Source organism: Diceros bicornis, chromosome 9 (genome assembly GCF_020826845.1).
Source record: "Diceros bicornis minor isolate mBicDic1 chromosome 9, mDicBic1.mat.cur, whole genome shotgun sequence".
In the NCBI taxonomy this organism is placed as follows: domain Eukaryota; kingdom Metazoa; phylum Chordata; class Mammalia; order Perissodactyla; family Rhinocerotidae; genus Diceros; species Diceros bicornis.
The window spans coordinates 5765136-5780425 of NC_080748.1; the positions used below are offsets into that span (position 1 = coordinate 5765136).

At 37.0% G+C, this 15290-nt stretch overlaps 1 protein-coding gene across 4 annotated transcripts in view; it reads right to left on the reverse strand.

Moving 5' to 3' along the window:
* ZDHHC20 (zinc finger DHHC-type palmitoyltransferase 20) overlaps positions 1–15290 on the reverse strand; it is a 70729-nt gene that overhangs the window by 21538 nt on the left and 33901 nt on the right. For all 4 annotated transcript variants that reach the window (XM_058547838.1, XM_058547836.1, XM_058547837.1 and 1 more), the window contains exons 4-7: positions 15139–15259; positions 8711–8780; positions 7274–7306; positions 6510–6630 (exon numbers count right to left, since the gene is read on the reverse strand). In XM_058547838.1, the coding sequence (XP_058403821.1) occupies positions 6510–6630; positions 7274–7306; positions 8711–8780; positions 15139–15259 (345 nt within the window). The remainder of the gene's footprint in view (positions 1–6509; positions 6631–7273; positions 7307–8710; positions 8781–15138; positions 15260–15290) is intronic.

Below are 15290 nucleotides of genomic sequence, written 5' to 3' on the forward strand. Positions count from 1 at the left end.
AGGACTTCCAATATTATGTTGAAGAAAAGTGGCAACAGTGGGCATCCTTGTTAGCTGTGGGCTTGTCATTAACAACCTCTATTATGCTGAGGTACATACCCTTCATATCCACTTTGTTGAGAGTTTACATCATGAATGGATGTTGAATTTTGGTAAATGCATTTTCTGCAACTATTGAGATGATCCTGTAATTCTTATTCCTCATTTTGTTAATGCGGTGTATCACACTGATTGATTTGTGGATGTTGAACCACCCTCACATTCCTGGAATAAATCCCACTTGATCATGGTCTATGATTCTTTCAATGTATTGCTGAATTCAGTTTGCTAATATTTTGTTGAGGATTTCTATATCTATATCCATCAGGGATATTGGCCTGTAATTTCTTTTCTTGTAGCAACCTTATCTGGTTTCAGTATCAGGGTAATGCTGGCCTCACAAAATGAGTTTGGAAGTATTCCCTCTTCTTCTACTTTCTGGAGAGTTCGAGAAGGACTAGTGTTAGTTCTTTAAATGTTCACTAGAATTCACCAGTGAAGCCATCTGGTGCTGGACTTTTGTTTGTGGGGAGGTTTCTGATTACTGATTCAATCTCCTTACTAGCAATCGATCTGTTCAGATTTTCTGTTTCTTCACAATTCAGTCTTGGTAGGTTGTACGTTTCTAGGAATCTATCCATTTCTTTTAGGTAGTCCAATTTTTGGCATATAATTACTCATAGTAGTCGCTTATGATCCTCTATATTTCTGTGGTATCAGTTGTAACATCTCCTCTTTCATTTCTGATATTATTTGAGTCCTCTCTCTTTTTTTCTCAGTGAGTCCAGGTAAAAGTTTGCCTCTTTTGTTTATCTTTACTAAAAACCAGCTCTTAGTTTCACTGATCTTTTCTACTGTCTCTTTAGTCTATTTCATTTATTTCTGCTCTGATCTTTGTTATTTCCTTCCTTCTAGTAACTTTGGGCTTCGTTTGTTCTTCTTTTTCTAGTTTCTTAAGGTGTAAAGTTAGGTTATTTGAGATCTTTTTTTAGTTCTTCATGTAGGTGTTTACTGCTATGAACTTCTCTTTTAGAACTGCTTTTGCTACATCCCATAAATTTGGTATGTTGTATTTCCATTTTCATTTGTCTCAAGATATTTTTTGATTTCTTCTTTGACCAATTGGTTGTTCAGCAGCATGCTGTTTAATCTCCACGTTTGTGAATTTTCCAGTTTTCTTCTTATAATTGATTTCTAGCTTCATACCACTGTGGTTGGAAAAGATGTTTGATATGACTTCAGTCTTCTTAAATTTATTAAGATTTGTTTTGTGGCCTATCATATAATCTATCCCGGAGAATGTTCCCTGTGCACTTGAGACGAATGAGCATCCTGTTGTTTTTGGATGAAGTGTTCTGTGTGTGTCTGAAAGTCCATCTGGACTAATGTGTCGTTTAAGGCCAATGTTTTCTTATTGATTTTGTGTCTGGATGATCTGTCCATTGATGAAAGTGGGGTATTAAAGGCCCCTACTGTTATTGTATTGCTATGTATTTCTCTTTAAGTCTGTTAATATTTGCTGCATATTTTTAGGTGATCCTATGTTGGGTGCATAAATGGTCTTCTCTCAGATGTTCACTAACTCCCTTCAAGTCTTTGCTCAAATGTTATCTTCCTACTGAGGTCTGGACCCTGATCATTCCCTCTAATACTGCAACCCACCCCTGTCATACCCAAATCCCTTACCCTGCTCTATTTTTGTTTTCACAGCATTTACTTTCCAATATACAATATAATTTACTTATTTCTTATGTTTATTATTTGGCTCCCCCTTCTCAAAAATAAGTTCTACAAACACAGGACTCTTCGTCTGTTTTGTTCACCAATATATCCCAAGCGCCTAGAAAACTGCCTGGCACATAGTGGGTGCTAAATAAATATCTGTTGAACGAATGAAGAAAAAGGTAGATTTACGTTTACTAGTCTTTCCTTGCTCATAATGGATGTAAAAAAGTTTAAAAATATTTATTCTTTTTTTTTTTTTTTGCTGAGGACGATTCACCCTGAGCTAACAACACCTGTTGCCAATCCTCCTCTTCTTATATGTGAGCCGCCGCCACAGCATGGCCACTGACTGAAGAGTGGTGTAAGTCCACGCCTGGGAACTGAATCCGGGTCGCCAAAGTGGAGCTTGCTGAACTTAACCCCTAGGCTGCCGGGGCCGGCTCAAAAAATATTTATTCTTTAATTAATACATCATTACATGCAACCACTGGTGAAATTTCTGATAAAGAAATGTGAAATTCTATAATTTGAACTTCATTCATCTGGCACTGAAGCCTCTTCATTTAAATAGGGCCACTGAATATGGTTAGGTAGGTTGTAAACTGAACAAAGGTACTCAGCTAGGGGAACAATAGAGGCCAAAATTCATTAAGCTGAGACCACACAGAACTGGGGTGCTCTTTTCTAAAATGCACAAAGGCATTGTAAGTGCTAGCATCCCCTGGTTTTAAATATCCAAACTTTAAAAATCAAATGACGTTTTAACGAAAATCCTTCTAATATGTATCAGATATTTCCCAGAAAAATAATTGTGTTTGATGACTTGAGGCTTTAATTATGTTCTTCCCAACTATGACTATGAGGAGCAAGTCAAAATTCTAACTAAGTTAAAATTCTAACTTCCTCTACTACTAAGTATGTGACCTTGGGTAAGTTATCTAAGTTCCCAACTCTGAAAATTGGAATAATCATAGCTCCTTCTGCATTAAGTATATTTTCTTTATTTTTGGTGAGGAAGATTCTCTGAGCTAACATCTGTTGCCAATCTTCCTCTTTTTTTGCTTGAGGAAGATTAGCCCTGAGCTAACATCTGTGCCAATCTTCCTTTATTTTGTATGTGGGTTGCCGCCACAGCATGGCTTGATGAGTGGTGTAGATCTGCCCCAGGATCTGAATCCGCGAACCCAGACTGCCAAAGCAGAGCGTGCCAGACTAAACCACTACGCCACTGGGCTGACCCCATTATTTACTGTATTCCTGATGCTCTGGCGTCTGGGGCCTTGCTTACTGGGGAGAGACTGCCTCTCCCAGGGCTATCCAGTTCTTAAGGGATAACAAGGAATGTGCCTGTCATATACAAACATATCAATCTAGAGCCCATACTCCAAACTACCTCTTCTATCTGGCTCTTACACTCCGGAGGTAATATTCTCCTGCCCTAATCACTCCAGAGATAGGTACCAGACAAGCAGGGACAGCCTATATGCCCAGGGACCACTGAAATTATCCAGACTAGCTAATCCTAAGTCTGCTTACCCTGCCTGGCCTTGCCTTTCTCATGGAAACCATAATAAAGGCTCAGCCTTGCTCCTTCTGCTTCCTGAATGATTCGGTGCTTCCCTGTGTGGCCCTGCATGGTGTGGCATGCCTCCTCCCTTGGGAACTGTGAGTAACAAACTATCTTTTCAATGGTAATCATCTTCTGATCTGTTGGCGTCACCATACCTGAATAATAATAAAACCTACTTTTTTTTTTTTTTTTTGGTGAGGAAGATTAGCCCTGAGCTAACATCTGTTGCCAATCTTCCTCTTTTTGCTGAGGAAGACTGGCCCTGGGCTAACATCCATGCCCATCTTCCTCTATTTTATGTGGGACGCCTGCCACAGAGTGGCTTGATAAGCGGTGCATAGGTCCGTGCCCAGGATCTGAACCTGCAAACCCAAGGCTGCGGAAGCAGAGCACACAAACTTAACTACTATGCCACCGGGCCGGCCCCTAAAACATGCACCAGGCTGGCCCCTAAAACCTACATTTTAAAACATCTTCATAGGGTTTTTAGGAAGAGTAAATAAAAAAGTACTTTTTAATCATCATAATCCCCACCTCAAAATCAAAGATTTAAATATGAAAAAAAAAAAATGAAAATGCTGGAAGAAAACCTGGGTGAACATTTTTATAAATTTATAGTGAACACACTAAAACCAGAAATCATAAACAAAAAGTACTGGTTTTAAATAAAAAATCAAAGAATCAGAAATCGTAAAATAAAAGTACTGCTTTAAAAATATGTAACTTTTGCAGGATACAAAATCAACATACAAAAATCAGTTGCATTTCTGTACGCTAACAATGAAGTAGCAGAAAGAGAAATTAAGAATACTATCCCATTTACAATTGCAACAAAAAGAATAAAATACCTAGGAATAAACTTAACCAAAGAGGTGAAAGATCTGTACACCGAAAGCTATAAAACATTTCTGAAAGAAATTGAAGAAGACACAAAGAAATGGAAAGATATTCCGTGCTCTTGGATTGGAAGAATTAACATAGTTAAGATGTCCATACTTCCTAAAGCCATCTATAGATTCAATGCAATCCCTATCAAAGTTCCAACAACATTTTTCACAGAAATAGAACAAAGAATCCTAAAATTTATATGGAACAATAAAAGACCGCGAATAGCTAAAGGAATCCTGAGAAAAAAGAACAAAGCTGGAGGTATCACACTCCCTGATTTCAAAATATACTACAAAGCTGTAGTAACCAAAACAGCATGGTACTGGCACAAAAACAGACACACAGATCAATGGAATAGAATCGAAAGCCCAGAAATAAACCCACCCATCTATGGACAGCTAATCTTTGACAAAGGAGCCAAGAACATACAATGGGGAAAAGAAAGTCTCTTCAACAAATGGTGTTGGGAAAACTGGATAGCTATATGCAAAAAAAATGAAAGTAGACCCTTACCTTACACCATACACAAAAATTAACTCCAAATGGATTAAAGACTTGAATGTAAGACCTGAAACTGTGAAACTTCTAGAAGAAAACATAGGCAGTACGCTCTTCGACATCAGTCTTAGCAACATCTTTTCAAACACCACGTCTGACCGGGCAAGAGAAACAACAGAAAAAATAAACAAATGGGACTACATCAAACTAAAAAGTTTCTGCACAGCAAAGGAAACCATCAACAAAACGAAAAGACAACCTAACAATTGGGAGAAGATATTTGCAAACCATACATCTGATAAGGGCTTAATCTCCAAAATATATAAAGAACTCATGCATCTCAACAACAAAAACACTAACAACCCAATTAAAAAACGGGCAAAGGACCTGAACAGACATTTCTCCAAAGAAGATATACAGATGGCCAACAGACACATGAAAAGATGTTCAAAATCACTAACTATCAGGGAAATGCAAATCAAAACTACAATGAGATATCACCTGACACCCGTCAGAATGGCTATAATTAACAAGACAGGAAACAACATGTGTTGGAGAGGATGTGGAGAGAAGGGAACTCTCATACACTGCTGGTGGGAGTGCAAACTGGTGCAGCCACTATGGAAAACAGTATGGAGATTCCTCAAAAAATCAAGGATAGAACTACCATATGATCCAGCTATCCCACTGCTGGGTATTTATCCAAAGAACTTGAAAACACCAATTTGTAAAGGTACATGCACCCATGTGTTCATTGCAGCGTTATTCACAATAGCCAAGACTTGGAAGCAACCTAAGTGCCCATCAAGGGACGAATGGATAAAGAAGATGTGGTATATATACACAATGGAGTACCACTCAGACATAAGAAACGATGAAATCCAGCCATTTGTGACATCATGGATGGACATTGAGGGTATAATGCAAAGTGAAATAAGTCAGAGGGAGAAGGTCAAATACCATATGATTTCCTTCATTAAGTAGTAGATAATAACAACAATAAACAAACACATAGGGACAGAGATTGGACTGGTGGTTACCAGAGGGGAAGGGGGGAGGGAGGAGGGTGAAAGGGATAATTCGGTACATGTGTGTGGTGATGGGTTGTAATTAGTATTTTGGTGGTGAACATGATGTAATCTATGCAGATATAGAAGTACAATGATGTACACCTGAAATTTTTACAATGTTATAAACCAATGTTACTGCAATAAACAAAAAATTAAAAATAAATAAATAAATAAATAAAATAAAGTAATACAAATATTTACCTGGTTGATATAACAGAAAAAAAATAAATAAAAAAAATGTAACTTTGATAAAAACAAAAAAAAACAAGTGTTATAAGATATAAATCACACGGAAAAAACATTTGCAACTCATGACAGAAAAAGGATTAATATCTACAGAGACAGGAGACAGATTAGGGGCTCTCTGGAGCTGGGGATTTCACTTTTATTACGGTAAAACTGCAGTAAGGCTCAATAGCTCAAATAAAAGCAATTACTTTCCTAAAATTGATATGTCTGTTGTTAAGAGTGTGGCTGAAAATAGTTTGGATCACTAAAAGAAGCTCACTATATCCTGGTTAATATTCATTTATTTACAAATAAACAAATATATATGAAGGTAAATTGTAACCCCATCTGCCCTCTGATCCATTACAAATTCTAACTAGTAAAATTAGAATAAAGTATATCTACTTGTAATAAAGAATGAAGTAATTCCTTATAAATACAGCATCTTAAAAAGTGTTAAACATATGTTCTAAGATAGAAAAAAGACTTACCGTCCAAAATTTTATAAAGCACTGTAAAACTGTTGTAGCCACGAAAAGGCAATATAATAGGGAATACAATAAAAATAGCAGGAAGAATTTATAATTAGAAAATCCCACACAGTTATTCACCCTAGAAGAATAAAGAAAGTCACAGTGTAAAAATAAGACAAATCATAAACTCACATAAACAAAACCTAGAATGGTGGTTGCCAGGGGCTGGGGGGAGGGGGAAATGGGTAGTAGTTGTTTAACGGGTATAAAGTTTCAGTTTTTCAAAATGAAAAAGTTCTGGAGACTGGTTGCACAACAGTGTGAACATACTTAACACTACTGAATTGCGTACTTAGAAATGGTTAAGATAGTAAATTTTATGTTTTTTTTTTTTTACCATAATAACAATAATAATAAATAAGACAGATCAAAAAACCTAATCATTACTACTGGGAAATCAGTCATTTGGGAAGTAGGGAGCAGTATCTTAATTGTGGATATGTGCTTTTAATAAATTCTATGAGGAATTTGGAATTTTAGTGTTAATTTTTAATATATAATTATTTGGGTTAACAACATCAGAATATATTTTTAAAGGAAAACATTTAATATAAACATATATACATATATATGCACATATATATATAACTAGATCAATCTTGATATCTATGAGTAATTAAACTGACCTTCAAAACTTAGGAATGCTGAGGTAAATCACTCTAAATTCTCTCCTTCCCACTTCTCCACCCCCGTATGTGATTTCCTCTATTTTTCATACATACCAAGGACAGTGATGATCCATCTTAAGAATACATCTAAGAAACAAATAAGCATAAGAAAATCCACATAGAAAAATTTCCCTAATTCTAATTTCTGATAATTTTCTTTTTTTCAACTTAAATTTTTCCCTTTACAAATATATCTTAGAAAAGCCAACCTAGTAAACATTAGGTTAGAGAAAATTTCTGATATTTCCACAAATATTTTCGTAGGTAAGAGGTAATGATGTTTTATACTGGGAATTCAGCTGAGCATAGCCAGTTGCCTTGGACTACATCAAATGACTTTTTTGTGAGTGTGTGTGAGGAAGATCAGCCCTGAGCTAATACCTATTGCCAATCCTCCTCTTTTTTGCTGAGGAAGATTGGCCCTGGGCTAACATCCATGCCCATCTTCCTCTACTCTATGTGGGATGCCTGCCACAGCAGCAGTGCGTAGGTCCATGCCCAGGATTCAAACCTGCGAACCCCAGGCTGCCAGAAGTGGAGCGTGCGAACTTAACTACTACGCCACCGGGGTGGCCCCTCAAATGACATTTTAACATACACATATGGTGCATACAGCACTTGGTACATTAGTCACGTCCAGCTTACAAATTAGCTGAGGGACATTAAAGGAAATACAATCCCTCTGTTATTTTAAACACGTTTAAGTCATAAAAATAAAACTTTAGAAGCAAATATGTTAAAAAATTAACACTGATGAGCTTGTAGATGGTTATTTTTTCCACATATTTTATAAAATTCTATCCCATGGATAAGCACTACTGTATTTTTATAATCAGAAAAAAAAATTCCCAAATTTGCCTCCCCATCAGTATATGTAATCTATATTTGTATGAAGTTAGACCACAGATCATCTTAAATAATATAACGAATGAGTAAACTAATACCCGGAAGGTTAAACAGCTTGTCTAACTAAAGTTCAAGAACTAATTGAGATTTCCAAACTAGGGATCTTTTCTTTTACACACTACTTTCTCACAAGTGCACAAGGAATACAAGCTTCCAAATTTTTCTGGGAACAATGTTACAGATGGTAATTGAAAACTATTTTTGTGGTTTGTTAGGTTTTAATATCAGCATTAATAATAAAAATAAGAAAATTTTCGTTATGGTCTTTTTAATCCAGGAAATAAAGTTATCTTTCTCCAGGGGGTTACTACTTACTTGCTCATCAATACTACATTAAGCATAAGCATACGAAGTATATGTAAAGAAAGTTCTATCAGCTGGTACAGGAACTGTTATCAAAGGCTACTTCAAAGTATATTCTAGCTTATAGAAATACTTATGTTAGCCCTGCACACATAGCAAACAACAGGAGAGGATGAAGTGTTTTTGCTAAGTATAAAGCATATAAAATGTTCCTTCCCCTTCCATTCTCCCATCACCAATTTCCAGAGCTGGAGTTAAATGAAAGCAATGAGAAACACTTACATGTCACATGCTGAGCAGTGATGCGCACGGTCAGGTTTAATCAACTGACATCTTTCACAATATCTGATGGCTACAGTCAAGAATTAAAAGGAAGTTGTTGAAGGATGTACAAGTTTAGTTAGTTTGACTATAAGATTTGTTTTCATTTCTTTTATAAACAACTCTGGGAAAGTGACCACTAATAATTTTAAAATACCACCAAAATGCATTGGAGAGCTTCTGCAATCAAAATGTTAAGAGAATGAAGAACACCTTAGAAATGTAGTTTGCCTTGCAACGTTCAGATGAAAAAGTAGATCCAAAGGAAATAAGCGACCTGTACAAGGTCAAACACCTAGTTTAATAACAGAACTCAGATGTACCAAGTCCTAAATCAAGTGCTTTTTCCTACTATACTACAATGTCTACAGTAAAATACCAAAATGAATGTATGTAAACTTTAAGACACCCTATGGGACTTTGTTTTTAAAATTCTAAAACAGCTTTATTTAAGAAAAACAAAAAACACCACCTTTTATCTCCCACCCCTACCCTAGACAAATAGCAAAATTGAGAACACATTTTTGAAAAAAAACTGCACTTCTTCCCACTTGATTCTAATACATGCTACTGTTGCTCAATTTATATGTCCATTCATTCAAGACATACTGGGCACCTGCTGGGTGCCAGATACTGCTCCAGGTGTAAATCCCTGCCTTCTTGGAGCTGACTTTCTGTTGGAGAAGACGGGAGTAATAGCAAGATTAGTTAACAACATAAAGAGTGTATTAGTGATAGGTGCTGATAAGTAAAACACAGCAGGGAAGCAGAAAGGGGTCCTGTAATTTCAGAGACATCTGAGAAACTTGGACATGAAAGAAGCAAATGAGTGGGTCACACAGATATCTGGGAAAAGGAGGACGCTGAGCATAGGGAATAGGCCCTGCGGTGGGAGTGTGCTCAGGCTGTTAAGAAACAGTGAAGGGCTCGGTGTGCTGGAGAAGAGTGAGAAAGAGGGAGGAGAGGAGGTAGAGCGGAACAGGGAGTCAGATCAGGTAAGGCTTATTTTCCCAATTCAGCTCAAATACTCTGACAAAAAAAGTCCAGAGTAAAAGTTGGCTGGATAAAGAGCTGCCTCAGAATCTGCATAATGTTCAGAACTTTAGGTTTCGGTTTTTGAAATTTAAATAAGGGACAAAACACAATATAGATCTTTGAGATTCATGAGGGAAATGTCCCAAGACTTCACAATCAATAAATTCTTTAAAATTACTTTGGATGAATACAGAACAATAAAATTATAGTGAGATGCTAATCTTTCTCCTTATGATGGCCTCTAAAGCAAACAAATCACACTACATCTTGGCAACAAGACAAATCACCCGGGGTCTTTCACAAATAGTTGAAACTTTACAGATTTACAGCATTTAACTGGTAAATACTTGATCTACTCTAAGTGTGGCAGACTTCTTTTGGGAGTATCTGCCTGGTCTATACGCCACTCTCTCTCTGGGAAAGGATCTCAGACCACTCTTACATTCGCACTGTGTGAATCCACCCTTCCCTTCTAGTTCACATTCTCTCTCCTGTGAATTAAGCATTGGGACAGAGACAGTGAGCTACGTCTGCATATTGCCGGAACCAGGTACCATGTAATGACTATATTTTGCCATGTGGACTGGATAAGAGATGAAAAATCGTTTGTAGGGAGACAGTGTCAAAAATGAAACAGATGCGCAGGAACAAGCAAACAGCTGCAGAGTCCTTTGACTTTCCAATTCTGGCTCCAGTTCTTTCTGGTAGCTCTGCCCTTACGTTACAGGAAAGATCCACCAATTCCTCATACCAGCCCATATTTTTTGGTAGTTTTTATAGGGGGAGGAGGAGTTAAAAAGCTTAAGTTGTTGTCTGTTTCTTGTGGTCCTAAGTCCTAACAAACATGGTAATAACACAGAAAATAGGTTCAAATAAGAATTTAAATTAAGTATACCCTCTAAAAGTGGATGGACCATGTCATGTGTCTTTTTGGGAGTCTTTTTGAAGACTGTCTTCGAAAAGTCCTTGTAGAAGGAAATTTGGCAGTGTTTATAAAAAATTTAAGATGTGTATGCTCTCTGACCCAGGATTTTTACTTCTAGAAAATTTTTTCTATAGACATGTTCACTACAACATTTTTTTAAATAATGAAACACTAGGAATAACCTGAATTATGAAAATGGTTAAGCATTTTACGGTATATTCATACAGTGGAATACTACGCAGACCTTAAGAATTTTCCATACAAAATACACATGTACCCTAAATTGGAAAAATGCAAATACATTAAACGAAAAAAAGCAAACTGTGGAATAGTTTGAATATGTGGTGTGTTTCACATCTCTAAAGGGAAAAAGAATATATAGTTTTTTCTCTTTACATATCCCACTAAAATGCACCCACCTTCCAGATGTGAATTAACAGATAAGAGAGACACAAAGTGTTATTTTGAAGCAATGTGAGAAATTACACACCTGCTAGAAGGCACTATCCAAGTAACCAAATTTGTATTGATTACTATCTATCCACTCTAATTGTTAAAAAATGTTACTTAATTGTTTATAAGTTTTGCAATACTCTGTTATGTATAAAAAATTCCTGCAAGGATATACAAGAGAGGGTGGTAACCTCTGGAGAGCAGTGCCAGGGGTGAGGGTAGACTCACTTTTCATTTGGGGCCCTTAAAAATTTTTTTTAATCATAGGCATGTTCCTTTAAGATGAAAGGAATTTACACAAACATGCACTTATTAAATGAATAAACTACACTTTATTGAGGGCCTTCTATAATACCTTGCTTGGGTTGGACACCAGGAAGGTAAAACCATAACGTAGAAAAAGGAGAGCTATAAGGGACCTGAGAGAGCTCCTAGTCCAATCACTCCATTTGACAGATTTTAAACACCCCAAAACCTAGAGAGAAAGTAATCTGCCCAAGGTTATATAGCTAAATGAGTAGTAAAATCAGGATCAGAAGCCAAGTATCTTATTTTCCTTTTCCTCTAAACTTCCTCCACTCAAAATTATGACATTGCCCTGAGATGAGACTAAACCAAAGAGACCTTTCAAGAAGACCTGTTAAGGATCTCGATGACTGAGTAGATAGAAGAACTGAAGTAAAAGTAGCAATTAAAGAAAACTTCAGTTTCTAGTATAGGGTGGCTAGAAGGATGCTGCTGAGAATGACAGAAATAAGCTTGATTGTGGGGGGAGTGGGGTAAGGTGTTTTTCTTTCATTCATTCAACAAATATTTAGAGTTTCTACCATGTGACAAATACTGCTTGATGCTGAGAATACACAGGTGAACAAGACAGACTTGCCTCTTGCCTCCATGGTATTAGGTTTTGAATTGATGAATTCAGTTGCGTTTGAGTTTGAAAGGTCTGGATAGTAGGTCACTCAAGCACAGCTATCCTGTGGAAGCTGGAAATACACATAGAAAATAGAGGAGGATTGGCACAGATGTTAGCTGAGGGCGAATCTTCCTCAAGCAAAAAGAGGAAGATTGGAAACAGATGTTAGCTCATGGCGAATACTCCTCAGCAAAAAAGAAAAAAAAGAAAAAATATATATATAAGTCAGACTCTATGATGGGAAAAATTAGTGAAGGAGAGAAAACTAGGGAGATCAAAAAGTGTATAAAGAGCTATTCTGGAGAACACCCAGGAATAGATTCATTCAACAAATACCTACTGAGCACCTATTTAGTGTGACCCTGTGTTAGGGACCATGGGAGAAATTCCTGACTGCCAGAAGTTTAGAATAAAGTCGAGGAGGTGAGATGAACACAAGTAACTAGAAGGCAGTGATTTGTGATCTACAAGGTAAGAATTTGAGAAGTTCAGAGAAGACTTTAAAAATCACTTCTTATTAAAGTGAACAGAGGGGCCAGCCGGGTGGCGCAGTGCTTAAGTGTGCGCACTCTGCTTCGGCGGCCCGGGGTCCGCAGGTTTGGATCCTGGGCGTGCACGGATGCACCGCTTGTCAAGCCATGCTGTGGCGGCGGCCCATATAAAGTAGAGGAAGATGGGCACAGACGTTAGCCCAGGGCCAGTCTTCCTCAGCAAAAAGAGGAGGATTGGGATCGGATGTTAGCTCAGGGCTGATCTTCCTCATGCACACAAAAAAATAAATAAAAAATAAAGTGAATAGAAATGGTTGAAAAGGGGTAGACAGTGAATTAAAACTTTACACTGGATTTAGAGAGGAGAAAATAATCGTTCTAGGCAGAGAAAAAGACAAAAAGGAAAAAAAAAGGTCGGGCAGGACAGAGTGTGTTAGCACAGAGCTGGCACAACAAAACAGTGCGGGACAAAGTGAGAGAGGGACCTCGATGGATCCAGATTGTGGATGGAAGGTTCAGAAAGACTCATTTTCTTTCCGAATAGATAACAGTATGTCCACATGGTTCAAAAAAGCACAAAAGGAATTTAGTGGAAAGTCTGCCGTCCCTGCTGCCCAGCCCCCATGCCCCCTGTGAAGACAGCTCCATTACTTTCGCTAATCTCTGGTCTATGAAAGGTCCATTTTCTACGTGTATTTCTGTAATTTTGTTTTTTAAAGAATGAATGGGTAGTATTTCCATAATAAGAAAAAAAAACCCAAAGTTTGGAATTCTAAGCAGTAGAAATGCAGTATAAAATGATGCTCCAGAGCAGGGACTCTGCCTGTGGTCAGAAGATAAAGTATGAATTCAGACCTTGCTACTCGGGGACTCTGGGGACCTCACTGTGCCTCACTTCTTCATCTCTAAAATGGGGACAAGCGTAGCACCTATCTCAGAGTTGTTCTGAGGGTTAAACAACCACCACTAAAGTCCTTAGCATAACACTGGGGTAATATTCAACAGATGAAGGTGTTATTCAGATTAGAGGAAAGCCATTATAATTAATGAACAGAAGTAAAGCTTTAAGGGTAAAGATTTTACATCAGTGGCTCTTAACTCTTTGGGGCACAAGTACTGCTCTGAAAATCAGATGGTCTTGCCATGAATAGGCTTCTTCAAAAACTACCCCAAATTTTGCATATAATCTCAGAGCTCATAAATTCTCTGAAATCTTAGACTTTTGGGTTAAAAATATCTAATCTATAGAACTACAACTACTAACAATTATTGTAAATCAGATATTTCATAATTAAATATAAAAAAGGATTATTTTAAATTAGCTATCATTTACTGAAAATTTATTATTATATACCAAGATCTATACTAAGCGTCTATCTCATTTACGTATGTCATTTAATACTTCCCAGAGACATAGATATCATTATCCTCATTTTAAAATGAGGAAACCAGCGCTTAGAAAGTGTAAGTGACTCTCACTAGTAATGAAAAAGCTAGGGTTTGATCTGAAATCCATGTTTTCATTCTATACAGTAATATAATAGTTATGCAGAAAGGACAGTATTAAATGCACGAAAAATTAAAAAGCCAGTCAAATATCCCCTCCTAAAATCTTGTCCAAGTTTTACATTTTCTTAAGTCACAATCTGTACATAACTACACAAAGTCAGAGCTGCCTTTACTTCCCCTTGGAGCTGAGAAGCACAGTGGGTTTGGGATCCACAGCACCTGGATTTCAATTCCTGTTTTCTCACATACTATCTGCATGACCTTGAACAAGTTACTACCTGCTCTGTGTCTCAGCTTCTTCATCTGTAAAATGGGGACAACAGTTCCTACCTCATAGCTTGTTGTGAAGCCTACATGAGTTCATATGTGTAAAGCACTCAGAACAGAGCAATTGTTAGCTACTGCTATCATCTCTATTTGAATTAATTAATGAGGTATATAATACATGATTTAAAACAATTTCCTGTATTTAAATGACCGGCCTGGCCACTCATAGACTCATCTCTGTCACACAGCTCTACCCCTGAGAAGAGGACACACAGCAGGCACGTATCTCAGTAGAGGCAGTGGGACAGTGGAAATACCAATGGCTTCAGAACCAGACAAACCTGAGTTCAAATTCTGGCTCTCTGAATATTAGCCTTATAACCTTGAACAAGTTTCTTCCCCTTTGTGTCTTTACTCCTCCCCATTCTAGGTTAACACATTCTTGATTTTTTAAAACTTACTCAGTGATGACAAACAACATTTAAATTCAAACCAGAATTTCCAAATGATGGTTTTACTAAGAATAACAATAGAAATTTTTAGCCACAAAGACTGAGTTGGAAAACAAAAGAATATGCAGCAAAAAGAGACTCATATTAAAGTGATGCCTTAAAAAATCTATATCAATATATATATACATATCTATACCATAGAAGATACAGAACACAGGAAAATCTTGTTCTGGCAATCACAATATCCACTTAATAGTCAAATCATGAAAATATATCTTGGCAGAAATGACCATATTTTAAAAATTCTGCGGAAAGGGAAGCTTAAGATTTGTTTTCCTTACTCCTTGAAGCCGACGTGGTGTAGATAGGTAAGTCCCTTGCTGCTCTTCTCAAAATTTCTTGTTGTCTTTCTTGGCTGAATTCCTTTTCATAACGTTCCTTTTCAGAATTGGACAAGTAGAACTATAAAAGGAGAAATAACTATTAATTCTTT